At 34.3% G+C, this 27,282-nt stretch overlaps 2 protein-coding genes across 4 annotated transcripts; one reads left to right on the forward strand and one right to left on the reverse strand.

Moving 5' to 3' along the window:
* The first annotated feature begins 12,659 nt into the window (after positions 1 to 12,659).
* On the forward strand, positions 12,660 to 17,891 carry LOC113777479 (probable E3 ubiquitin-protein ligase RHG1A). 3 transcript variants are annotated; one of them, XM_027322578.1, is made up of 6 exons: positions 12,660 to 12,798; positions 14,621 to 15,821; positions 15,959 to 16,003; positions 16,085 to 16,183; positions 16,429 to 16,593; positions 17,416 to 17,891. In XM_027322578.1, the coding sequence occupies exons 2-6, from the start codon at positions 14,646 to 14,648 to the stop codon at positions 17,563 to 17,565; spliced, it is 1,635 nt and encodes a 544-aa protein (XP_027178379.1). In that variant the 5' UTR covers positions 12,660 to 12,798; positions 14,621 to 14,645; the 3' UTR covers positions 17,566 to 17,891. The 3 variants fall into 3 exon arrangements, with proteins under 3 accessions (XP_027178379.1, XP_027178381.1, XP_027178380.1); XM_027322580.1 differs by lacking the exon at positions 12,660 to 12,798 and adding an exon at positions 12,803 to 12,854; XM_027322579.1 differs by lacking the exon at positions 12,660 to 12,798 and adding an exon at positions 13,663 to 13,718.
* Positions 17,892 to 18,116: 225 nt separating this feature from the next.
* On the reverse strand, positions 18,117 to 22,890 carry LOC113778013 (ribosome production factor 1-like). Its single transcript, XM_027323259.1, has 11 exons — positions 22,579 to 22,890; positions 22,247 to 22,327; positions 22,016 to 22,111; positions 21,787 to 21,870; positions 21,633 to 21,702; positions 21,442 to 21,524; positions 20,905 to 20,984; positions 20,403 to 20,501; positions 20,197 to 20,302; positions 18,498 to 18,587; positions 18,117 to 18,356 (listed from the first exon to the last, which is right to left on the reverse strand). The coding sequence occupies exons 1-11, from the start codon at positions 22,828 to 22,830 to the stop codon at positions 18,318 to 18,320; spliced, it is 1,080 nt and encodes a 359-aa protein (XP_027179060.1). The 5' UTR covers positions 22,831 to 22,890; the 3' UTR covers positions 18,117 to 18,317.
* Between the last annotated feature and the right edge of the window lie 4,392 nt (positions 22,891 to 27,282).

Here is a 27,282-nt window from a genome sequence, read left to right on the forward strand (position 1 = left end):
TCAATTATTTTAAATAAATAGTGGTGTTACAAATTCAAATATATTGAAGCAAACTAAAAGAATTTGAGAGAATTTAAATTTTTTTTTGTCAAATCTCTCAATCCAATCGCAACCTAAGAGAAAACCTACTAAAAAAGAATACCACATTTTATGACTTATCCCAAAAACCTTCCCATTTGTAGGCTTTTAAGTATCTATCTATCAACGCATAACCAATAACAATAATCAACTGACTGAAAAGTAAGAAAAGGAGAAAAAAAGAAAGACGCTTGAAGGTTAGCAATTGTAACCACAAGTTTTCTGGAACTGCAGGCGAGTGCAAATATGGAGAGAAACGAACAAATGTGTGGATTGACTAATGGAAAGTGATCGTGCATAAATTGACCAAAGGTTTACTTAAGACACACATGAAAAAATCAAGCAATTACTTGGTATCGATATTATAGGTGAACACCCTTTTTTGTTGCTTGTTAAGAGACCTTACGTCTCTCCCTTGTAACCAAAAAAAAAAAAACAAAGAAATGAAAAAAAAGAACCATTCCAGTTGATATTAAAGGAGTCTCCAAACACGGCTTTTCTAACCCAAGAAAGACCAACTAGACCTGGGTTAAGTTTATCGGGTTCAACGGAGGCGGTTGCAATTTGGCCAATTCATAAGGGTACAAATTGGTTTGTTTCTTTAATTTCAGTGGTCTATAAACAACTTCATGGTCCAACACTTCTTCCCCACCATGTCAAGTGTCAATTGCCTGACAAAGAGTTTCATCATGCTACATTTTGTCTAAACCGCTTAGGCGGTTTTATTTTCTTCATTTGCGTCCTGCATTGGGTCATACAGATTAAAGTTTAAACTTATGGTACAAAATTATACAACATGATACATCAATTCATATTAATCAATCAGAGGAGGGCTCTTAAAGTTCTCTCCACTGCAAGATTCAGGATTCAAATCTTGAGTTTGACAATTGAGTGCGAAAAAGGTGTTGAGAGGGGAGGGGAGAGGATTAAAAAAAATGATACATTGATTGATGCAAAATGTTGGCCTTAGTCATTTTACCCGCAAAACTAATGGTCAAACATAACGAAATTAATTAATTCAAGTGAAAAAAATATGTTTAGCGCTTAAAATTATTATCACTTTATCCCCATAGACTGTAGCCTCATTATCACTTTACTCCTTAGAGTTATGTTTTTGGGAATTTATCTCACAATTAAACCAATTTAGCAAGTTAAAAATTTTTTTAGAAAAAAGTACCCTCCTCTTTGTATAATAAAGCAATAAAAAATTTAGAATGGCTTTACTCCTTATTAGTATCAAGAAAAAAAGTCAAAACATTAATCTCTTTCTTCTTGACAATCTTATTAATATTGAAAAAAAAAGAAATATAGGGAGAGAGAGAGAGAGAGAGTTCTTAATTCTAATTCCGATGACGTTAAAATAATACAATTAGGATTCTTCCTTATTTTTCTTATTTTTTTCTTTGCAAAATCTAATTTTTTTGTCTCATTCGCTCTTATCTCTTTTTCTTTTCATAGTATTAATAAGTGTGAAAAAAGAAATTTGTGAAAATCTTTTTATTTTTATATTTTTAGAACTCTTAGAGTAATAAAGGAGAAAAATAACCATTCAATTTTTTTTATTTTTAGTTATATATAAAAACGGTAAATATATTTAAAAATTTTTGAACATACTAGTTAGATTAACGATGGGATAAAATGCCTAAAAAATAATGTTAGAGAGTACAGTGATTGTATCACTACAATTTAAAGGGATAAAGTGATAATAATTATATAATAAGTGTAAATTTTATATACACTAACAGTGTATATACTATCACCTTTAGATTCGTGATACATATGCAAAAATTGGATTTCAAATTCAAATTTTACATATTTGTTATTCATCTAAGACTGGTAATGTAAACACTGTCAGTGTAAAAAAGATTAATCTATATAGTAATGCTATAAAATAGAAGGGTATTTTTGTTCAAAATTTGTTAACATGTTGAATTGAATTATTTTTTAGGATGAAATGACTAAAAGATAACGTTACAGGATAAATTGATAGTAATAATATAATTTAAGGGGATAATGTGATAATAACTTATTTAGTTGTGAAGTACAAATTCGTTTAACTTGCCACGTCATTCAATTGCTGACTATTCTTTACCTTATTAGGACAAGGGGCAGGAATGGTTGCATGTGTAACTGTTCCTGGCGGTTTTGGTCATTTTCAACAGTGCATAATTTTGGTTGCACACGGCGTAACTTTGTTTGTACAACGTGTAATTTTAGTACAAAATTTTGCGGGTCACACACATGTTGTGAAAATCGATGTACAACTAGTGATCTGGACCGCACATTTTTTTTGGCCAAAATCTGGTCGTGAACAGTTCAGGAGCGGTCATCAGAATGACCGCTTCTGCCCCTCTTCCACCTTATTATTTGTGCGTAGACTAGTAGAGTATACCTAGGAATATTCTTTAATACCTGGTTTAGATGCACGCACATGTGTTTCACGCATCTAAGAATTTCCATTCCTTTTTATAGTAAACAAAATGAAACATCAATCTATCACCTCAATTATGCATGTCAAGCCTATTAAATTTAGTTAAATCCAATGTTAGACCTAAATTCTTATGGGTTCGAAAAAGTAAACTCAAACCCAAATCCTCATAGGTTTGGATATCTAATAATATCCCTAGACATTTTTCTAAACATGCAGAATTAAGTAAAAATATTTTTAAAATACATAAAATTTAAAATAACATAAATGCCATTCAACTTTTTGTTTATAGAGGGAAACCAAAAAAAAGGACACGTAATAAATAGGCGGGTTATGTGGCTTTTTTTAGATTATGAACATATCCTTTAATCTAATAGTCATTAAGTTTTACTATATTCGATCCAATGGTCATATAATATTAGATTATTTTATAAATTTATTGGTACGTACATGCATACATATTATTATCTATACATGGATTGGGATAAGGTATGATTGATTTGAGCATGGATTATAAAAAATCGAACTCTACCGAGACGCGTGACTCTCTTACAAAGTTTGGATTTATGTAGGATATGGATCATGTGCATACATATATGTATGACTCTTTTAGGTTTTGAATGTATCCTTTAATCTAACAATTATGAAAATAGATAGATAGAATACAACAAATATGCCTACTACTTGCACTTTAACAAGTTAGATTACTAAAAAACTTTATAAAATTTAAATATAAAAACTTATTTTAAAAAAAAACTCATTCAAGCGCCGGTCAAAATGAATCTTGATGGTGCCTTCAACAAGACAAGGTAGAAGTAATTCGCACAAGAAAAGCATTAAGTGAGAAATCATGGCAGCCATAGCGGAGAAATTATGTCGTAACCATGATCCAGGGACTTGTTCGAAGCTATGATTTTAGATTTAGGGTACGTTTGATAAAACTAAAATATGAAAACTAAAATCTGAAATTTAAAATCTAAATTCATTGAATTATTGAATTGTTAAGTATTAAATCTAATATATTTGAATGTATATCACATTCAGTGTTAAATGAATAACTTATCACTTAATTTTGAGAACAAATTTTGCCTAGAAAATTCAGTGGCACTTGATTAATTCAAATGTTTAATTTTTTATTATCAAATGATCTAAATATATTAAGATCTGAATCCATTAAATTTAAATGCTGAGCTGAATTATCAAACAAGGCCTTAGTGTAGGACTTGTCTTAAAAAAAAGTTCTCTTCCTTCTTTTTTCTTTTTTAACGTAAAAGGTAAATTTTATTAATCAATAATAAAGCAACAAATACTGCTCAATCATTGTAGAGTTATGATTTCAACAAGTAAACTAGCAAAGAATCCCTCTCCAACTCGACCGCATCAACCCTGTACCGGTTTGAACTGCTAAATAAATTACATGATGTAACAAATATATTACAATAAGTAGAAAATACTTGTTTGACCCTCAAAATGTAGAAATAGTATAAAATGCGGAGTTGGCTTAGGCTTATATAATTAACGAATGACATAAGGTCCAGTAACTTAAGGAACCTAGAATCTAAATATAATCACCAGAGTGGATGTACATACAGTTAAAAAAGACTTACATCGTGTGACTAACATATTACAGTCCGTATAACTTAGTGTACATGGAGTTATATTTGTACATAGATAATGCCGTTGTCTTAAAGTCAAAGTAAAGTGATGTGAATTATTAATCATATTCATAAGCGTAATAATAGGATTTGGTGTACGAGTAATGTGTGATTTATAACACATTATGAATGGTAATATACATTTATGCTGTTATTTATGTTGTTATTCTTGATTTTGATGATCACAAAGCACTTTGAAATGTTTATCTAATTTTCTTCAAATATAAGTGTTTTACTTTTTAGAGAATCAGGTACAAAGGTGTCAAGGAAAGAAAATCAATCAAAAGAAGAAACAAAAACAGGGCACTCATGTCGGACGTCCGAAAGGAAACTGTCGGGCGTCTGAAAGGATGAAAAACATCAAGAAGGAAACTCTGTCGGACGCTCGTGAGGAAGCATCGGACGTCCGGGAGGATCGGACGCACGCTTCGGACGCACATCGATCGCGTTGGACGTCCGAAAAATTTCGCAAAGTTTTGATGACTCTCTGACGATGTTCGGACGCAGAAGCTGTCGGACGATAAAATCCCATCGGACGTCCGATCGACAACTTGGCTGATTTTCGGACGATGATTAAGCTGTCGGACGTCCGACAGCCCCAACGGCTAGCTGACTCTTCATCTACCTTCTATCCGTTGGAAGCATTAATGAAACCCATTTTTGGTCCCCTTTAAATACAAACGACCCTTTAAATACAAACGATTCTGAACCAGGGAGTGACTTTTGCACACTTCGTTTACAAGATCTCAAGAGATATTTTAGTTAGAAAATAGCCTCCTAAGCAAGATTTGTTCTCCAAATAGTGTGAAGTTCTTGTAAGTACTTCTCTTGTGTTTGAAATTTTTAATAGTGTAGCTTTGTTGAGGGTTATCTGTGTGATAGTAAAACTTTCTAACTTGACAAAGTGAGGCTTGGGGCAAGGAGGAAGTGATCCCTCCATTGTACATTGAGTTGATTATTTTTCATCAAAGAGAAGGTGCTCATCTTTGTGATTGGTCTTCAAGTTTGAGGAAAGCTTGGTAGACAATCGGTTTGATACTCTATCTTATTCCTTTTATTTAATAAAATTCTCATTGCTTATGTACACTCTTATTTCTGATCAACATTGCTCTCTTCTTTAAATTTACTTGGCTAATCACTACTAGAAAAGAAGGTAAATTTTTATTAAAGAAAAAGTGCATAAACTCAATAAAGTATTTTTAATCAAGCTAATTCACCCCCCTCTTAGGTTGTCTTTGGGCCTTACATATGTACATACTATTCATGAAGTATTGCAAATTAGGGTATTTGATGCATAATTGGTAGGAGCAGAAGTAATGAATTGCAACAAATTGGCAGAAGATGGGACCCTGAGTTAGGAATAGAGTTCAACGGTGAAGAGGATGCGTACAAGTTTTACAACAAATATGCCTCTAAAATGGATTTTAGTGTACGCAAAGACTATTTAAATAAAGATAAAGACGGCGTGACCACGTCTAGGAGATATAGTTGCTGCAAGAAAGGTGTGAAGCGCAAGTACGAAGGTGATGTGATGCCAAAGAGGGCACGAGTGCCAACGAAAATAGGGTGTGGAACTAAAATGGTTATCGTGTTGTTTAGAGAGACCATGAAGTATCGTGTGCATAACCTTGTCTTAGAGTATAACCATGAGTTGCACATTAAAACTGGCGAGTCAACAACTATGATTATATTAAGACAACAAGATGTGAAGTTTGTGGTCATGAGGTATAATGGAGGACCTGAAAGAATAGTGGTATTCAATCGGAATGATCTAAATGTACGCTGTAGTTGCAAAAAATATGAGAATGAAGAAATTTTGTGTAGGCACGCGTTGAAGGTGTTTAATACCATGGGCATAAAGACAATTCCTCCTGAATATGTTAAGAGGTGATGGCCATGGCTTTAGCTTTTATTTAGATGTTTCTAACGGCATAATTAGTTATATGGATGTTACATTATGTGATAATTTTGTTACGCCTGACATACCTATTTGGTCTGTCTTATACAATGTAGGAGCCATTCAAAACTCATAGACGCATTCAAGGAGCCAGTCAATGAATGGTCCTTCAAACGCCGTTGCTCCCGAAATCGAGAAAAGTGAAATGGTATGCATACATTTAGTTAAAAAAATAAAGACGTCGTTGTTCGTATCATAAAACTACTTTTTGATTATTGTAATGGTGGACACCTGAACGCTTCAACGCATGTATATTATGTAGTTAACGTATGCTCGCTTCTATGACATATTATTTTGTATTATCTAAAGGTCCACCATTTGGTTAATCAGGAGCCTCCTGCAACAGTCCCTACAGAATGGATGCACCCAAATTTTTATTTTTTCCAAACATAACTCCGTCAGAGATATCTTAATGGTTTGATATATAATTCTTTTTTATAATGTCTAGTCCAATTTAACTTTTGAAGTGAGCAATATAGGCACTGGTAATGATTTATTGACAGTTGAATAGTTATATTATATAATGTAGGAGGAGTGTGCGACAATTTCAACACACTGTGATATTGATGCATATCATGTATTTTCACCATCACCGCAAGTGACAAACTTTTATCGTTACATCATATATTTATGTAGTATTGTTAATTGGATATCTTGGACATTGTATATTATTAACCGTATGTTCCATTACGTGTATTTAGTTCCGATTATCCATTCACCAAGTTGACCTCATTTATTGATGTTAGTACTTCTCTGTTGAAGATATTGTTCAGTTTCAATCGCTTCCCTATTATCAGTTTCTTTTAATCTACAATGTTGAAATGAATTAGTGCATGTTGACTGTAACTGACTAGATTTTTTTTTTATTTTCATACATTAGTTATCTTGAACGAGATTTGCGGTGTTTTTCGAAGAACATTTGTTATTGGACCTCCATGTCGGCCTGATTGGAAATGCTGCATATCTACATTATAAGCAGTTAATAAGCTAGTACAAGTTATTCATGTGCCTGGACAGGCATCTTCAATGTTTTACTCTGTTGAAACTTAAACAAGTGGGTTACAATTGTAATCATGTCCAGTGTTAGTAGTCATCAATTATTCTGTAATGGGTTGTATAAAGTTGTTAAGAAATTATAAAGTTGACTGAAAATTAACATTTTTACAATACCATTGAACGTGCTTCTTTATGATTATGATATTTTTCATAGAATACCACAACAAATGACTGTCGTGATATATGCATTCGTGATATGTCGTGATATATGCGCTCGTGATATACCACAAAATGGTCCTGCTTGCTTCAACAAAAAAGGGTATGCGTTCGTAATAAAAGTAATATTTAGAAGCAAATATTATGTAAAGAAAGTTGTTGTATTAAAAAAGTAGGTGTCCTAAAATCTAAACTTAAATTTTGGACGGAGTTACCACGTAATTGTAACATTCACAAACATTCAACTTAATTGGCTTCAACGTTTAGGGTAAAGTGGTCATGGTAAAAGGTCAATTTAGAAACAAATAACAACTATAATTACTTAGTTTGCATTAAAAAGTAGTCATGGACTTTTTTATACCAAATCATGGCCATTCATTCATGACCACTCTATCTTCTTGAGTGGTAATATGCGGTGTTAGAAGATGTAAACTAGCAACTAATATTGGCTGTGAAAATGAGTACGTATGAAATCCCAGTCGATTTTGTTGTTAAAGATACAGAAATGCCAGTGTAACTAAGGCCGCATATGTTTTGATCTCTACTATGATAATAATGCAAACAAATTTTATACAGCTATGTTTGTTAGTCGACATGTTCGGGTCGATGTTGTATAACAATGCACGTGTACTAACTTTATATGTGCTCTATGTAACAAATTTTAAACTACGAAAGCTATTCTTGGGTCCAAACGTGACATGTATAGACTCATACTGGGTCCAAATTTATATGTGGTCTGCTGTACGGACCTCATATTTTATATGTGCTCTGTTGTATGGATCACACTGTAACTGCTAAAATAACTATTTTGTAACAGTTTTCAAACACACTGTGACTTTTCAATAACTATTTTGTAACAACCTACAAACGCACTATAACATGCTATCATCAAATATGCAGTTTTGTATTAATTTTCAATCTCTAACTTCCCAATTAAGTATTTTGTAGCAGTCTTCAATAACATTCAACTTTCCAATAACTATTTTATAACAACTTACAAACACTTCGTAACTAACAGTCTTCAAATATGGAGTTTTGTATTAATTTTCAAACTGTAACATCCCAGATAACTATTTTGTAATAGTTTTCGAACACACTGTAACTTTCTAATAACTATTTTGTAACAACCTATAAACACACTGTCAACAAATAGTTAAATACGGAGTTTTGTATTAATTTTCAATCTGTAACTTTTCAAATAATTTTTTTGGTAACAGTTTTCAAACACACTGTAACTTTTCAATAACTATTTTATAACAGTTTTTAAACACAATGTAACTAACAATTTTTCAAACACACTGTAACTTTCCAATTGACTTAACATGACATTAGGCTTATCTGGATGTAACTTGAATAAAGTCACACTTAATTATTATGCTCAATTCAGTTTGTCAGGTCCGCTTCGTATGCAGCTGACATTGGTGTGTTATGACAGTATGCCTACTAACAGCAATGTTATACAGCTTATTTAGCTCAGCCTGCAGTTACATGACGACATTACCAATTCATAAATGAGCCACATGCTCTCCAGAATGGAATACAATACACGCATATACAATAGTACATCTAAGTGAAAGTTATAATTTAACATTTGTACTGTTGGCATAGGTTCTATAACTGTAAGTTCTATAGTAATAAATAAAATGGTCACCGCGAAAATTGAATTTTCATTTATTTATAATATGATTATCCAAAAAATCACTACATTTATGTATTTACATGCATGTGACTTAATTCAAGATAACTTATTTATTCAATGTAATATTGGGATTGGTTTCATATATTAACTGTAACTGTATGTAGTTACAAGTTGATAGGCCTATCAATAACCAATAATGTTGACAATAATACACAGTAATTACGTCAAACCAAACAATAAATTTTGTTAACCATGGAACAGGCCCATTTACACCGATATCGACATGCCCGCTGTTCATCATCATCCCTACTAAATCAGGGAGTAGTTCAGTACGCCACGCACCATATTATTCTCTTCCGGATCATGTTGTCCAACCTTTAATATCAAATTAAACCAACCATTTCAATAGTAAAGCCACATAATACATGCACCAATACTTTTTATATGAAATGAGGTAAATAATAAATAACATGTTACCAGCTTTCCTTTTCCATAAGCCCCAAGATTCTTAATCACCAATGCATCCCTTTCAGAGATCAGAGCATCTGTCCATTTAAACTGGAGTTTTACACAGACAATTGCACTTCAGTTCCATTATGCTTTCCCCACTTATTCTTAATGCATTACAAAGTACTAACATAAATAATATATCACTTTCAATTCTTAGTAACAATAGTTATGAAAACTTGTAACTTATTTTTCACACTCTGTTTGTCAAAATTAACAGTAGGTTAATTATTCTGTCTCGCCAATTCCACTTACAATCTACTCTCACTTATTTATCAAGTTTGATGGGATTAACTTCTTCTTCTATTTCTTGTCCTACTCTATAAATATGAGTTAATGTAACAATCAGGAGGTACCAATTTCATAGTTATATTCACAAAATTTTACAGAGCAGTTCTTATATTGTAATTGCTAACTCACTGCATGTTACAGTTATTCACCTTCATGTCCACGCACACTAGCAAAGTAAAACTTGTAACCTTTTTTCACATTGAGTGTGCCAAGTTAAAAACTATGTTATTCATTCTGCCTACCCTATTTAGATTGTCGTCTGCTGCCCTAACTATCAAGTTTCAAACAATTAACCTCTTCTTCTATTTATCCTGTGATTATGCAAATACGAGTTAACTAATAAATAATAGGTAGCAATTTTACAGTATGCTTACGCAATATTACATATCAGTTCTTCTACTGTAACTGTTGACTAACTGTATGTAACAGTTATTAACATGGTGTCCAACCCCATTAGCTAAAAAAACTTGTAACTTTTTCTCTGCAATACGTCTACCAATCTGAGTGTCATGTTATTTTACTCCGCATAATAATTTTACTCCACGTCATTATTTATTCATGTGAAATGTCTCTTATATAACATGCTGTAAGAGGCATTTTTAAGGGAGTTATCTTTGTAATACTTTTTCTTTCGCTTTGTATGTTGCCATGAATAGTATGTACAAACCACACATAAAATATAATCTGCACGCAGGCACTGCTAATCAACAAAATCTATAATAAATTCATAGAAATAACCAGTACCCTTGTTATATTATTACCCAAGCAATTTCCCATCCCATTCACACGATTTTACAAACACTTGGCGCACTAAGTTTTCCTCACCTATCCTCCCCTATGTTGGCCTCCAAAATACCTACCTTCTTCTATTCGAGACTAATGAACAGTCTGTTCCACCAAAACTATTAAAAATCAATTGACCTATTGATTCACAACATTGTCCAACAATGACAACTACTCATATCGCTCCACGACCTTGTCAAATTTCGAAAGTTATGTAATACCATTGGTGTTTTGTTACCTGGGTGTTTCCTGCTTTATCACTTCTCCGGATGCGAAACTCTGCTCTTCTGTCGCTACTTCTTCCTTTTTCTTGTTGTAATATACCTTAGTGCAATTGTATTTTCCCTGCTTTCCCTTATATCTAGTCTGCCTCCAACCACTTTCTTGTTTTGCCTCCAAGCACTTTCTTATATTCTCTGTTTGCTTCCATTTTCTGGTGTTATGGATGAATGAAAATTGGCAATTATTGTGGAGGGAAAGCAAATGAACTTTTTGTTTGACGATTCATTTGCACGGGATTTTGTGGAACGGAGCTAATGCTTCATGACGAGGTCCGTCAGAAGCGTCAGTTTTTTTTTTCATTACTAATTTATGTGACGTCATTTTTTCACCTTCCCAAAACTAGTCGACGTAGTTATTTCTAGTTCTCATGGTTGTGTTTGTGAGGGGACCGTTCAGGACGGTCATCAGAATGACCGTCCTGCCCCGTATCCGTTAGTAGAGCTTAAAAGGCGGCCGAATGTTTCCTTTCAGTTTAGTGACGGGCCATCGGGTCCAAATTCAACCAAGTGGTAGTAGTCCTTTGAGGTGGGCTGATATCATATATTCATGGGCCCCTACGGATTGAAATTAGCTTGACATTAATCTTTTAGACCTCCGGTAGCCGTAGATCTTTGACCCATCCTAAGTCAAACTAACCTAACGGCCAACATCTATTCCAGGGAGACTCAATTGGCAGGACGCTATTTAGTTATTGCTTTAGTTAAGGTCCTTAAGGATATGATTTTGGTTGCCTGGCTCCATCTCCCAATTTATTTATTATTAGTTATTGCTACTTATTAGAGTTCATAATTGCACTACGCCTCCCTTTAAAGTCAATTATTTCTGTATGTAATCCTAAATACCAATTATCTTACCTCGGTTTTTTATCTTTAACAATTTATTATTTATGGTAAATTACTCAAGGAATTTGGCTCCTCTCCAATGGATTCTCTCTCCATTTCTTACAATGCATATTTGGTGGATGTATAACACGTGTTTTTATTTATTGATAGAGGTTAGGATTAGTTAAATTTAAAATGATCAAGTCCCTTCCTAATAAATGAAGATACATGTCATACATTCATATGTGTATTGTAAAAAATGAAAAGAGAATTCACAGTAAATGAATCAAATCCCATTTCTTAATATCAGCTAGAAAAAAAAGAGAATGACTTTGGTACCTATCAACTAGATTTGTCTACTATAATTTTCCATTCATTTAGGGGTAAGCAAACTTTTCAACATGAAAGTATTTGACTTGAACAATTTGTCAAAAATAGTGGTATGTGGTACTAAATGCTATTTTGTCCATCTTAATTATGTGTCACCCTTGATCAACAAGATTTTTTTTTTTTAAGTAATCAAAACTTCAAATTAAGACACTAGTTTTACCAACTTTTCCAACAAAATTTTAAATTAATAATGTCTTAAATTAAATCTTGCAAATGAAAAGTAAAAAAAGTACAAAAGTTTTAAGCTTCAAAAATTTGTCAAACATTTTTTTTTTGTTTTTGTTTTATGTAATTGTTTAAGATGCATGGAAGGTTGTTTGATTCCAAGGTCAGGGCAGCACTTGATGCATTTTAGTGACTAAAGTTCTTCTTGATTGTTTTCTACTTGATTGCTTACCAACAAGTGACTATTGGAAGTGAAATTTGAATCCGAGCTTCTATTAGCCTTACCAATTGAACCAAGTGTCATATTGCTTTTACATAATACGTATAGAATTAAGATTTCGTGGTATAAAATACAAGCCTGTGATATTTCAAGGGGTATATTACAATTAACTCATACTATAGCTACGGCTTCTTTCTTCTCGTTCTCTTGTTAGAAGTAGTAGTAGCCTTCCTCCAGCCTCGGACATCGGATCGTTCCATGCTCAACACGTTTCTTTCCTATCTTTGTTCCCTTGCTTTCTCTCTAATTAAACGATACAAAAAGGCCTTCTCCTCCTTCCATATAGCGTTCACTGATCACAACAAGAAAGGTAGAGAACGAAAAGTTTGTTATTCTTTATTCAGATGATTAACCAGTAAAGACATGGTACCATTTTTTGGCAGCTACAATTGGGTTTTTATTGGGTGTTCTGATATGGGTTTGCTCCGTTTGTCTTTGTTCGTATGTGAAATTTTGTATTGTATTTGGGTTTCTGATGACAAAACGGGAAAAGGGGAACAGAATCTAGTCCTTAGTCGATATTGTTAATTTATTCTTTTCCACCAAATAAAGTCGGAATGGATTGATCGTTATGAGCTAGTTCTGTTAATTGATTTGTTTGTAATGTTTACTTGCAGATTGGCCTATGAAGATATGAATTTTTCGTTTGTTTGAATTTTTTTGTTTGGTTTTTGTCTTGATTGTTATTTGATGGTTGATGTTTTTATGCAATATATGTGGGTTTCTTGTTTTCTGTCGAATAAGTTGGTTATAGGATGATTTTGGAGAAGCCAATTTTATTTGCTTTGGTTAAGGAGTAAATTGGTGGGAACCTTTTTCCGTTTATAATCAAGAGCTTTTGATGCCATATTTTGCGGAAAGTTTGTCCTTTGACCATCCTTTTTTTTTTCAATTTTTTCTTTTCTTTTCGTTTTTATTCCTGTCCTTTACTGGTTTCGTCATTCTATTGAACAGTATTTGTGGTATGCTGATTCTTATATGACTTGCTTTTGTATTTGAGTGTCTATAATCATATGATCATTAATCATAATGGTGGTATTCTGTAATAAGCCACTTTTGTTTGTGTATTATGTGATATTTGACTGCAACTCTCTTTTTCCAGAAACTGCATGTATCTATTTGTATGAGGAAATTGAAGGTTGCTGTATGATTTCCATATCCGTGTTTTCTACAGGAATTTCTTGTGTTTAAGCTCTTCAATCAGTTTGGAGGAGCTCTTGCGTTTTGTATGTAAGTACTGTTAGTTGCTGTGTCGTTTTAATCTGTGCCTGTTGCTATAGTAAGGACAGATCTCCAGTGAGACTTTATGGTACCTGAACTCTGGCTTACCTTAATGGAAGATGGATTGCCTTGTTGTTTACGTACCTCATTTACATGCTGTGCCCTACTATCTGATCCTAGTGATGTGGAATGGCCTTCCCTCCCCATAGTTATTAGGCAGTAAAACCACAGCTAGGATGCAGTTTATGAGTTGAGTTTTCCTGCTCCTTTATGGTAATTTGATTGTTATTAATGTAGGAAAAGAATTTAGCTAATTAATGATAATTATCATTTCATGTCTGATTGGGGTCTTTATCTAGAACTTTCCTCTAGGTGCATATGAATACCGAAGAATGTTTTGTGACCTACAATAAATCATTGACTGAGCTGATTTCTTGGGCAAAAATACTATGTGGATTTTTCCCTCCACTGGCATTTCTGCCTGTCTTTTTTGTTTCAATGTTGCTTCCCTCTTGAAGATGAGTCACGCTTATTATTCTGTTTTCCCTTCTATTGAATATGACTTCTCGTGTTTATTATAACAGGAATTTCTGAGTGTACGTAATTACTCCCAGTTTGTTATATGAGATGCTTGCTTCCTGAATTTAATCTGGAATCTACTTGTATAGTACATTAGTTCTTGTTACTCGGTAATTTGAAGCTTAACTTTGCTGGAATTAATTGCTGCTATATTTTTCATTGGTAAACCACGATTAATTGTTTTAATACTTGTCTAAATGCTGTTCAACTACAACTTTTTTTTTTGGAAAATAATCTCTTTTCGCTTGTAAGGGAGAGCTGGTTTTATGTTGATTTAGATGTCAAACCTATATGAAGGTCTTGACTGCTTCAATATGTTATTGCTCATACAGGAATAAGGGTAGATAGTAAAGTAAGATGGATGAGTTTTCTGGTAAGAGACACAGAGTTGGGGTGGTTGTCCCCAGAAAAGGATCTAGACTTGTTTCCAGGGATACCATTGATAAAAGAGATCAAAATGCTGAATTTTGCAATCGTCTTGGATGCAATGGAAGACTTAAATATGGAAAGAGTAATCAAAGTGATTGTGCTGACAAATCCAAAAATATAAGGCCTTCTGGTCATTCTTCAAATGGCAAGCAGATTACTAGGAGCTCCCCAGAGACTTGTTTTCCAATTAATAATGGAAGAAAATCACGACGTGATTCAGATTCTTTTAGGAAATCTTTGTCTAACTTAGACAATGATTCTGCAGAATCTTGTGGTGTTCGGTGTGAGCCAGATGTTACGGAACACATCCCTTTAGTAAATAGGAATAACATGGTACTTCAGCCTGATTTACAAGATTCAAGTGCTGGTAAAGTGACACTGACAGAAGTCGGGAGTTCAAGCACAAGATCAAGTAATAAATCTCATATAGTATTTCGTCACAAGCCTCCGTCTGGCTGTCAAAATCCTCTTCCTGGTCCCTCTGTTACATCTGTTATTTCTACATCAAATAGCATGGCTTCAGGGTCTAGGAACTACAATGGGAGTCGGTATGGTTTAAGAAATTTAAGATGCAACTCAATATCTGATGTTAACCCACGAGGTGGTTCAGCCTCAGAATCTAAGGTTAAGAGGGATGTTTTAAGAAAAAGAAGTCCTGAAGCACAAAGTAGTGCATCTTCTTCAGGAAGAAGAGGTAGCATGGCTCGTTCTGAAGATGGACATGTCTCCGCCTTCAATACAGGAATCTCTGTCACTGACTCAAGACATGGTAGAAGCTGGGTTTCAAATAGTGATTCTCACACTGCACCTCTGAGGACTCGGAAGGCATTGAACTCAAATACTAGGATTGGGCTTTCAAATCTTGACAACAGAAATGCTTTATTAACCAGTGAATCCAGTAGCGGTATTGCACAATTATCTAGACCTGAAACTCCTAATAGTGCTAATTTACATAGTTTATCTTATCAATCTTCCATGGAAGGTTCTTCAAATGCTTCAAGCTCCTGTAGACTATCTGCGAGAACTGGTATAATGTCCTTGACGCCCACAGAACATGGTATTACTCATGCTTTGCGGCGACATAACCTGAATGGAGTTGCTGAGGTACTTCTCTGGTTCATCCGAAGAAGCACACTCCTTTGTTTCTTTTGTGCTTAACAGAGAACTCAATATTCCAGTTCTGTTTTCTTGATCTTGCCTTGGCAATTTTTAGTAAATTGTATTATTTCATTCTGGCGCAGGTACTACTAGCTCTTGAGAGAATTGGACAAGATGAAGAGTATGAGGTACTCAATCTTTGGCAACTTTATGATTTGTGCAGATTGGCACTTGTATGTTGACTTTACTTCTTTTCCATTTTGACTCAGCACTTACTTGCTTTGGAGAACGATTTATTTCTTGGCCACCTTAACTTCGACGACCAGCACAGAGATATGAGATTAGACATTGATAACATGTCGTATGAGGTAGGTTATCATAAGATGCAATAGATTGGAATCACTAAGTACAATATTGTTCTAACTACTTTTTATTCCTTTTCTGGCTAACCAGATTGTACTAACTTGAATTTATAACAATTGTCTTTTAAATCAGCATTTTTTTGTTAATCACGAAAGTTTTCTTATTTGTTTCTTGGCTATAAATTGGTGCCACTGATGTACAATGCCCTCTTTTCGTACTTCTTGACTGTTTTTGTACTCCTTTTTGACAGGAATTACTTGCTTTAGAGGAGAGGATGGGTACTGTGAGCACAGCATTCTCAGAAGAGGCATTTGCTAAATGCATCACGAAAAGCATATACCAGACTGCTACGGCAGATGTTGGGGCTGCTGGATGTAGTGAGGATGAAGCTGATATTAGATGCAGTATTTGCCAGGTGGTGTCCTCATTACCAAATATATGCTCTTGAAATAATGCTTTTTGTTTGGATGCGCTTTGAGTAGTTACTGTTAAAAAAGTTTTTGGCCCTCAAGATAGAAGCAGCCTAACTGTAGCATAGAATTACCATCAGTGGTCATCCTAGATGAGAGATTTTGAGGTAAGCTTGGATTAAGTTGGCAATGTTGGCCAGTATTTCTAAAAGAGCTCCAGTGGAAGTAGGTTATCTTCTTCTCTTTTTTTTTTTTTTTGAAAAATGAATTCCCTAAGAAACGGACCAGAATATAAATCTGATGTATGCAGAACCCCATCCCCCCCAACCCCCCCCCCCCTCTTGAAAAAAAAAGGAAGAAAAGAAAGGAAGGCCGAAGATGAATAAAGAGAACGTTTATTGTGAAGACTTAAATGTGTGTGCATGTTTGCCTGTTTCTCTTCTGGCTGAACCTCAGTCGGTTTTGCTTCAAATTCAACTTAGCTGATGATGATGATGATGAGCCTTTTGTTTCAGCTGCATCAATTTGCTTGTGCAAAATTATGTATAATTTATTGAGATTGGAACTGCGGGAAACCAGTTGACTCTGATGCATGATTCTCGTTTGTTCCAACAATGATGCATTAGTAGCTTGCAACAAATTTGATAATGCTACAAGTTCCCTGGTTTAGAATTAGCCCTTATTTGAATGCTTGCAGAATTTCTGACACCTCATCCATGTTTTCCTATGGTGGATGATTTTCTCTAATTGGAGAAACTGATTTGCCAGTTATACTTGAATTCTTTCCATGCACACTCAAACATTGATGAAAAGCACCTACATTGCAGGAAGAGTATGTAGCAGGCGATGAAATTGGGAAGCTGGGATGTGAACATGGTTATCACTTGGTATGTATACACCAGTGGTTACGGTTGAAGAATTGGTGTCCCATTTGCAAGGCTTCAGCTGCACCATCCCAGTCTTCTTTGTCGTCCTAAGCTCAACTGCCAAGCTATACAAGGACACTAAATAACATACCCATGTACAAATTACAGAGTCTGGTTATGCTTTTGCACCGCCTTCCTTTTCTCATTGTAAATAGTTTCTTAGCTACATTCAGTTTAGTAAGCAATAACTGATTTCTAAGTGGAAATTTAGATGGCAGGGTAAAAGATAGGATAGGAGAGTTAAGATGTTGGTGCTCCTTGGAAAATTGTTGACATCTAAAATAATGTAACATTTGTATCTTTCTAAAACTCTGTAAAGTAAAACGTGATTTCTGTTCCACTGAACAAATTTTACACGTTCGAAAGTTTTCAAGGCATGTAAGATGTTACCGGTTGACTGTATATTTCACTTGTATTGATAAAACAAATTGGTAACAAGATTATAAGCATCTCGAAAACTAAAAAGTCTTCTACATAAAAAGAAATAAATAATTTACACTTCAATCCCTTTGTCTAGTTGGAAAGAATTTTGAACGAAATGGAGTTCAAGTATTTGTTCACTTCCGGCTAAAACAATGTGGATAAAAAGGACTGCCAGCACCAAGCTGAAAATCTCCAAAACTTGCATTGGAGCTGATAAATAACCAATGTGGATACACAATTTGAAAACTCAATATCTCATACCTAACCTGAGCTGGAGATCTAATAAGACCTAAGCTCACAGATCCTCACAGGAAGCTACACTTTTAACTTGTTCTTAACCTGAAACTAAAACCTATTTACCCAGTAGGACAACATTTCTCTCACAAGAAAAATCTTCTGCGACTAGTATCCATTTCCGGCTGGTATTCAAAAGATAAACAAAGCAGAGCAGAAAAATGAATTAGCTCAATGCAGGCAAAAAAGATAAATATCTGTATAAGTAATGAAGACCTATAGCTAAATCAAGCATTATTGCAGAATAAAAAATAAGCGGGAATCACCTTGTGAACCCACTCATATTCCCCACCCTTTGAATCAAATGTTCCATGTTGCAGACTGATTAACTTTAATGTGAAACGAGGACCGCATTCCTGCAAGATTTCCATCTGATGTTACAAAAGGCATCATAGGCAGAGAATATATTAAGTGAACTACATGAGGACTATCAACATTAACACAATACCTGGCAGCTGTAAAACTTTTTTCCTAAAAACTTCAATGGCAAACACATATAATAATAAACTTAAAATAGTCAGGCACAACAATCCACTTTTTGTTTTTTTGCAAAGTTTGCCGATTAACTACCTAAAAAGCTGGCATTTGGAGGCAAATGCAGACATCTGAATAAGATAACAATAGCATCAAGCTCCATCTCATTAACTCTCATTAAAAGAAGTTGAATAGCATCATTCAAACAGCTTTATCTTGTTGGAAAACTCGTCACTTTTTTTTCTCTTTTTGGTAATGAGAAAAAACTCATCACTGTCCATAGGTTTTCAAGCTCATAGACAAGAAATCATGAAATTTTCCTCAAAAAGATTTTTGATGTCATAAGAAACTTAGATCAATTTAAAACACGTATGTAATTCCATATCAACTCCCTCCCAGCAAGGGAAGTGACAGTTTTGCATCATTACACAGACTCAAACTTTGCTTTCTGCCCTCTTCATACTATATATACTTCATATCTTCAAAGTATTCGACTTCATGAGGAGAGTTCTCTTGCAATAAGAAAATCAATCGGTGGAAAAAACAAATAACATATGAAAGTCAAACAAACAGATTACCAATAGTCTCTTTCTCTGCTTCTGTTTTGCCTTTTATGTGTTGTTGTTTTGTAGTAATAAATATTTCTTTGATGAACAGTTAAAACAAACTGGAAGGAAATTTTAAGCATTGTTCATGAATGTTCAGATCTCTATAGCACATACACTTACCAGACCAGCTAGAAGCCAAGTTCTTGGTGTAGTTTCAGCTTTACTAGGTAAAGTTTCTAATTCATATTCTGACTCAGATAGCTATTTCCTTTCTTGTGTTGCATTTTTTTGCCCCTTGTTTCTTATCCTTCTCTACATTTTTTAAGTGGATAATATGAATGTGAGTTTTTTTTCAGCCACTAAATCGATTCCAAACCTTAAAAAGAACTGCCGTAAAGCATGAAAAGAATTGGCCATCAGTATAAACAGCAATTAAAAAGAAAGACGAAAAATGCTAAAGCATAAAAGATCTGTATGACAGGAATATCATAAGGGGCTATAGAAGTGTCAAGAGGGGTTTTCTCCATTCCTTAACCAGTTAACCCAAAGAAACATGTATGACTGGCATTGACTCAATTACCAGTTAACAATAGACATTCCAGTCAAAACATGGCCTGTATGATGTGCATCTTCATATACCGAAACTAAGGGTGCTGCAGATGCCAAATATGAGGACAAGGCCATTCATGGGAAGATTCAAACTTACTATAGAGTTCCTTGCAGGAAAATTTGTGCAGATCCAAGTGCATTACTAATTGCCATTTTAAGGCTTAGTCTCCTTAAAACAGCAACAAATTAATTCCCCTTATCTTGGGATTAGGACAAATAGCATTTTTAACAAAACTAAAACTTATTCTTGAATTCTAAATGTGCTAGAAGTACTTATCACAAAAGAAAGAATATACATCTCAAGACAAGAATGAACTAAATCAGAAACACAAACCTGAAGTCGTGCAATAAGTTTCTGCTCGCTTTTCTCATCGTTATTATCCTTGCTCTTTTTGCCACTGGATGCAGCCTGCTTACTTTCTTTGGTTTCAAAAATGTAACTTCACATTCAAAAGATAAGGTTGCCATCACAAAGCTTTATTACAAGTCTAAGATCAATATGTGGAATAGAACAAACTCCTTAAAAGAAAGAACACACACCGGTGATGGCGAAAGAATACAAAATCACGTTGATTGTGAAACGTTACAACTCGACGACCATGAAAATTAGGATCTTGTGGGAAAAGCGATTGTATCAACCTATTAACCAAAATAATGCATAGAAAGAGTCATAAACAAAAATATAGATCCTAAAGTGCACGAGACAGAAATTATCTAGCAAAATACTTCATAAATATTCTAGGTTTAAGAGTACATGACATTCACAAACACATACAGGAGAGAGAGAGAGAGAGAGAGATCTTAAAGTGCACGAGACAGAAATTATCTAGCAAAATACTTCATAAATATTCTAGGTTTAAGAGTACAAGACATTCACAAACACATACAGGCGAGAGAGAGAGAGAGAGAGATGATCTGTGCAAATCCAGAGAAAACAACATAAATTAACTGTGCCACCACACTAAATATAATCAATGTTTTAAACACACATCCACTTTCCTGTAACTCTCTTGAAAAAATCACATATAAAACAAGAAGTCACCTCCCGATACGATGTCCCAAGCGTGTTGTGAAGTTATTCAAGACTAGCTCAGGCTTGTGACTAGTTGGATTCCCATGATTCTGCAAGTGAAGGAGAGTAAAGCATCATCATCTATCTGGAACTACAAGACATCCAAAATCCAACATGCAATACCTAAGTATGGAATACACATACACATATACAGACCCAGATATCCATGAAAACAACAGCCATTTCAAGAAAACACACGCAGAAGAAAGCACATGATAATTAAAATTACACTATTGAGAATGAGGGAAAATATTGAGGAAGGAATAGCAGGATACTGAAACAAAGCTATCAAAGGAACACTTTGGGGATAGGTATCTAACTAAAGGACCATCAGAAATTGCAATACTAAAATCATCATGAGTACTAGAGTGCAACGTAAAACCATGACAACATTCAGCACCCTTATCAAACTAATATAGCTTCTTCTCTTAAGGGAAAATCATTCCTAATTAAAAAGCTTAGCAGCTTAGACAAGATTCTGAAAAAGAAGACGGAGGACCAACAAACCTTAATATCCTTGCGCAGAAGCAGCTTTGATAATTTGAAATGGGCAGTAGGTCCATCAGGTAATGCAATTATCAATAAAGCATCTAAAAGAAGATTCCATCATTAGTATTCTACATTAACTCATGAGGAGAGAAAAAAGGCCAGACGCAATGGTTGTGTGCAAATGCTAGATAAAGGCTGCATAATTTAACCTGGTTCCCGGCGATTAGTGTGGACAACGATAACAGAAGTGAATTCCTTATTTTCTGCATATTCTACAATCTGCATAGGCAAAATATGCCAAAATAAAAACTATTTTGTAGTTTTTTGAAAAAAAAAGGAATTAACAGAAATTAATATTAAAACCTTTTTAAGATCATAGGTTCCTCTCTTGAAATAGTGTGCATTTGGGATCACAGAGAGTAGATCTGATATAAAAGCAGGTCCCCTCTGTAGAGAAAGAAATAAATAAGACATAAAATCTACACACAAAAAAAGCAAGTCTTTGACAACAGGGAAAAACAATAATAATGATCTGAAACTAAAGGCAACGCTGTACAGTCAAATAGGTACATATACTCAAATTAACACATACAGTTGAATTGAAGCGGCAAGTTGTTATGAGTATCTTTGGAGTGCGGTCCTGCTTCAGAATCGAACTAAATTCATCTACATCATTTGCAGCAAATAGCTGTAGATGAAGAAGGCAAGAGCAGCACATATGAGACACACAGGATAATCTGTCATGTTATCAAATTTTCCAAGTATTCTTTCCAAATATGCAGCTTGGGAAAACATTGAAGATTCAAGATGGATAACAGGATACCTCTTCATCGTCAGGCTTGCAGATAGTCTCGTCAAGCTCCCTGGTATTTTCAATTGTGCGAGGGATTTTCCTCGGCGGAGGCTGCTTGTCGACAGAAAAATGTCCATCAGAATACAATTAGATAGTCAAATATTGTTTTAATCAATTGCTTGCTTGTTGGATCAAAAATTACTAATTGCAAATTATTAGCATATATTAGACATATCGGATTGGACATACCAAACACTAAAGCCTCAAGATTAACAAACAGCATTCGTTTGATGAGAAAGATATGGAAAAAGAATGTCTTTAAAATAAATGAATTTAAAAAAGAAAAAGGATGAAAGGCAAACCTCCTCGCCAAGCTCAAGAGCTCTCTGCTCAGCCGCTTCACGAGCCTTGGCCCTCTTACGTTTCTCAAGCCTTTTCTGCTGCTTAAGCTTGGCATGGACGGCAGACCTCTTCTCCTTATTCTTTATTGTCGATGGAAGCAATCCATCCGCCGCCAGTTTCTCCTTCTTCTTCTTCTTTACCTTTTGTTCTCCTCCTTCCTCGGTACCCTGGACATCGGTGGTGCTGGCGAAATCCTTTCTCTTTCCTCCCATTTTTCTCCGACTAGCTCTTCTTCTGCACTAATGAACCAAGAAGAACAACAATTTACGAGGTCAACAAGAGCGATAAACTCTTCCAAAAACCCTTCAAATTATTAAGAGGTTGTATTTTAGGATTTGGGAAAAATTGCACTTTTCATCCCTAATGTTTAGAGTATTTGAACAATTTTGTCCCTAAAGTTTCAGTCAAAATGCATTTTGTTCTCGTAGTTTATAATTTCGATCAATTTCATTTCGAAAGTTTTATACAAACACATGTCATCCTCATAATTTCATAAATTTGACCAATTGAAGACAACTGAATGATTGTTAACCAATTTGGACAGAATATCATCACATGATTAGCATGTCCTGTTAATAATTGTATTTTTAATACTTAATTCAATCATCGATTAAATTATAGAAATAATAATGAGTGTGTTCGATTAAGAGATTATATTTTTTAATTTATGATATGCAGTATGTGAGTTAAAAAAATAAATTGGATAAATAGACAATTTGAAAAGCATGTATATGATACAACAAACCATAATTTTGCAAATAAATGACAATCTAAACAATTCTTTTGTTCACACTAATATTTTTCTCTAATTGGTTGTAATGGGATTGTTTGAAAATTTTCTCCTATTGACTATAATAGGGTTGTTTCCTCTCCCCAACTTCATTTCCTCTCAATCTTTTTGTTTAATTTGTGATTAATAGGAGATTAATGGTGGCCGAAATTTTTTAATTTTTTCTTAAATAAGAAAGTGAATTAAAAAACAATTTCTGAGGTTTTCGTTGATCTAATATTTTTTTTATTTTATTAATGGGCATGCTATAGTCAAGTGATGATATTTCATTCAAATCGCCTGGCAATCCATTAATTGTCCTTAATTAGTCAAATTTATGAAATTATGATTATGAAATTGTGTTTGTATGAATCTTTAGAAACGAAATTTGTCAAAATTATAAAATTATGAGGATGAAACATGTTTTGACTAAAACTTTAGGGACAAAATTGTCCAACACCCCAAACAAAGGGATGAAATTGCATTTTTGCTTTTAGGATTTGGGAAGCAATCTTTATTGGAAGCCATCAAGGAATCAATCCAAGGCTATTGGACTATGCGCTGATTCAATATTAACCCATGAGTTGGAAACCATCAAGGAAGCATTGGTGTTTGCTAAACTCAAGAGAAGGAAACGTATTGAAATCCACACTGATTCAAAACTTGTTGCAAATATCTTAAACAGCAAAAGTGACTGTCCTTGGAGGGCTCTAGTTGCATATTTTGATATAAAGGATTTAATCTCATGCTTCAAGGAGCTGACTATATATTTTGTATATCGCCAATATAATCAAACTACTGACTTTATGGCTAGTTATCTCAATAGGGTGAATAAAGTTATTTTGAGTCAAATTTCCCCCTTAATCTTAGAATTATAGAGGAAGATAAGAGGGGAAAGTTGATGGTTAGAGTGTAAATTCTTATTTTTATATAAAACTTGCTAATTCTTCAAAAAAAAAAAAAGGCAATCTGTGTTATTAAGGAAGAAAACAAAAACATGAGTGTTTGCCCTCACACTACGCATGAGGTATATGTTTTTCGAATAATTCACAAACCAACAAACATTGTACTAACCAACAAGTTTTAGCTCTGTGGCCATTAAAAGTAGGATTAAATTCCTTCTTTGGACTATAGATCTTGGATTCAAACTCCACCTGCAATGAAAAAATTCAAAAGAGATACCAAAGCACCATTTGATCTAGTCAAGTCTATATACATGCTAACCACTTATACAGTCTTTTTATTTTCTCCCTCCTTGTAGAATAGGAATGCCAGAGCACCCCTTTAGTCTAATCGAATCTGTATACATGCTAACCATCTTTAGGTTCTGCATCCCTATAGAATAGGAATGCCAGACTACCCCTCTGTAGAATAAGAATGCCAGAGCATCCCTTTTGGTCTAATCGAGTCTGTATACCTGTTAGTCCTTTATATTGCCTCTTTAGACTCCTCTCATTGTAGGATAGCATAGATTAGATTAGAGGAATGTTATTGTAGTCAATGGAAAAAAAAGGACAAATAGTCGATAAAAAAAAGGACAAATACTATACTAAATTCATTATTTAAAGGGTCATCGAGCACATGACACAAAAATATCAGATTTCAAAGACTAAATTTTCAAAACCAAAAAAGAAAAAAAAAGTTGTCAAATAGAATCAAGAACATCAAGTTAGTGTTTCAATTTAGTAAATAATATCAAGTAATATCTATCAAATCTATCGCTATTCCAGTGCAAAAACACTTCTTTTGAAATCATATTTGGAGATTTTAATAAGAAGATATTTTGGTGAAAGAATTTGTTCTTGTAATCATCCAAGAGCAAAAAGTACAACTTTATATACGATACAATACCAATTAAATCCTATTCTAATGCCTATAAATTAGCTTTTGACTTTTATTAGGATGGCAACTAACTAATCAAATTAATATACAAAATATTCTCTTTCCTATTTTATTTGATTGTTTTTAACACACCCCCTCAAGTTGGAGTTTATGTTAATAACACCCAACTTACTAAGTAATATCTCAAACTACAGTGTAATCATCGCCTTGGTGAATAAGTCCGTGATTTGATCATTGGTCCTCACATGTGCTGTTTTAATCAAGCCTTCTTGAATTTTGTCACGAACTAAGTCGTAGTCAATTTCAATGTGTTTCGTTCATTCATGAAAGACCAGATTCGAGGCAATGTGTAAAGCAGCTTGATTATCACAAAATAATATGACTGGTTGGGGATGTTTGATTCCTAAGTCTCTCAAGACATTCTTCAACCAAGTAACTTCGCAACAAGTAGTAGCCATAGAATGGTATTTTGCCTCTGCAGTTGATCGAGCCATCGTAGTTTGCTTCTTTGTCTTCTAAGAAATGGGTGATTGTCCAAGAAATATGCAGTACCCTGTTATAGACCTTCTTGTATCTCTGCAACGTGGTCAATCCGCATCACAAAAGGCCTTTAATTGAAGTGTGCCTGTAGAGGATAGTAAAATGCCTTATCCTAGTGTTTGCTTTATGTATCTAAGAACTCTATGTGCTGCTTCAAGATATTACACACGTGGTTTGCCCATAAAGTGACTTAAAACATGAATTGCATAGACCAAATCTAGCCTAGTGATAGTCAAATTGATCAACCTTCCTACAAGATGCTTATACATTGAAGGGTCATTCAGAAGATCTCCATCAGATTGTGTAAGAGCCAAGTTTTGTTCTATGGGAAACCTTACTAGTTTAGCTCCTAGAAATCCAACATCTTCTAATATCTCTAATGCATATTTTTTTTGAGAGAGAGAAATACCTTTCGAAGACCTTGCCACCTCTATTCCCAAAAAATATTTGAGCTGACCTAGATCCTTGATTTTGAATTGTTTGGATAAAAATTCTTTTGAGTCTTGAATATGTTATATATCATTACTTGTTAAGATCACATCATCAACATATACAAGAATTACTACGAAATTACCTTTGTGAGGTCGGACGAATAATGAATAATCTGCCTTTGATTATTGAAAACCAACAAGTTTAAGAGCTGAAGATAATTTCAGAAACCATTGTCGAGAAACTTGTTTCAAGCCATAGAGTGACTTGTTAAGTTTACATATTTGAGTCTCTCCCTTTCGTCCGAATCCCGGTGGTAGGGACATGTATACGTCTTCATCAAGATCGCCATGCAAAAAGGCATTGTTGACATCAAATTGGTGAAGATGCCATCCTTGAATTGCAACAACACTAAGAGGACACGCATAATAACAAACTTAGCAATCGGGGCAAAAGTCTCTCGGTAATCAAGTCCTTCAATCTAATTGTATCCTTTGGCAACCAAACGAGTCTTATAACGCTCTATGGTTTCATCAGATTTGAGTTTCATTTTGTACACCTATTTACATCCTATTGATTTCTTGTCAAGTGGGAGAGACATAAGTGTCCATGTATTGTTTGATTGGCGAGCATCGATTTTATTGCGCGTGGCCATGTGCCACAGAGGATCCTTCAGAGCCTGTAAAAAACTAGTTGGTTCTTTTACAATGATTAAAGAAGTAGTGAAAATTTTATGAGAAGCAGATAATTGGTCATATGAAAGGACTTGAGAAAGATTGTGTGGCATACATGAAGTGGTGACCATGCTAGAGGTTGATGAGGGGTCAGACCAAGACGAGAGGACTGTTTCCACATGATAATTCTGAAGAAAGGAGAGACATTTGGTTGGTCTTGTGAAATAACAGTGTACAGAAGCAGGTATGGAAGAAGTCAGAATAATATGATGAGAATTATTGACAACATTCTTAGGGCAGGTGTCTCGATGGAGTTTTGTGATATGACAAGATCATCATAGAAAATGAATTTATCATGAGTAGATGTAGCGGATTTCTCAATAGCAACGGAAGCATTTTTGAAGGAAAAT

This window comes from Coffea eugenioides, chromosome 7 (assembly GCF_003713205.1).
Source record: "Coffea eugenioides isolate CCC68of chromosome 7, Ceug_1.0, whole genome shotgun sequence".
Taxonomy (NCBI): Eukaryota; Viridiplantae; Streptophyta; class Magnoliopsida; order Gentianales; family Rubiaceae; genus Coffea; species Coffea eugenioides.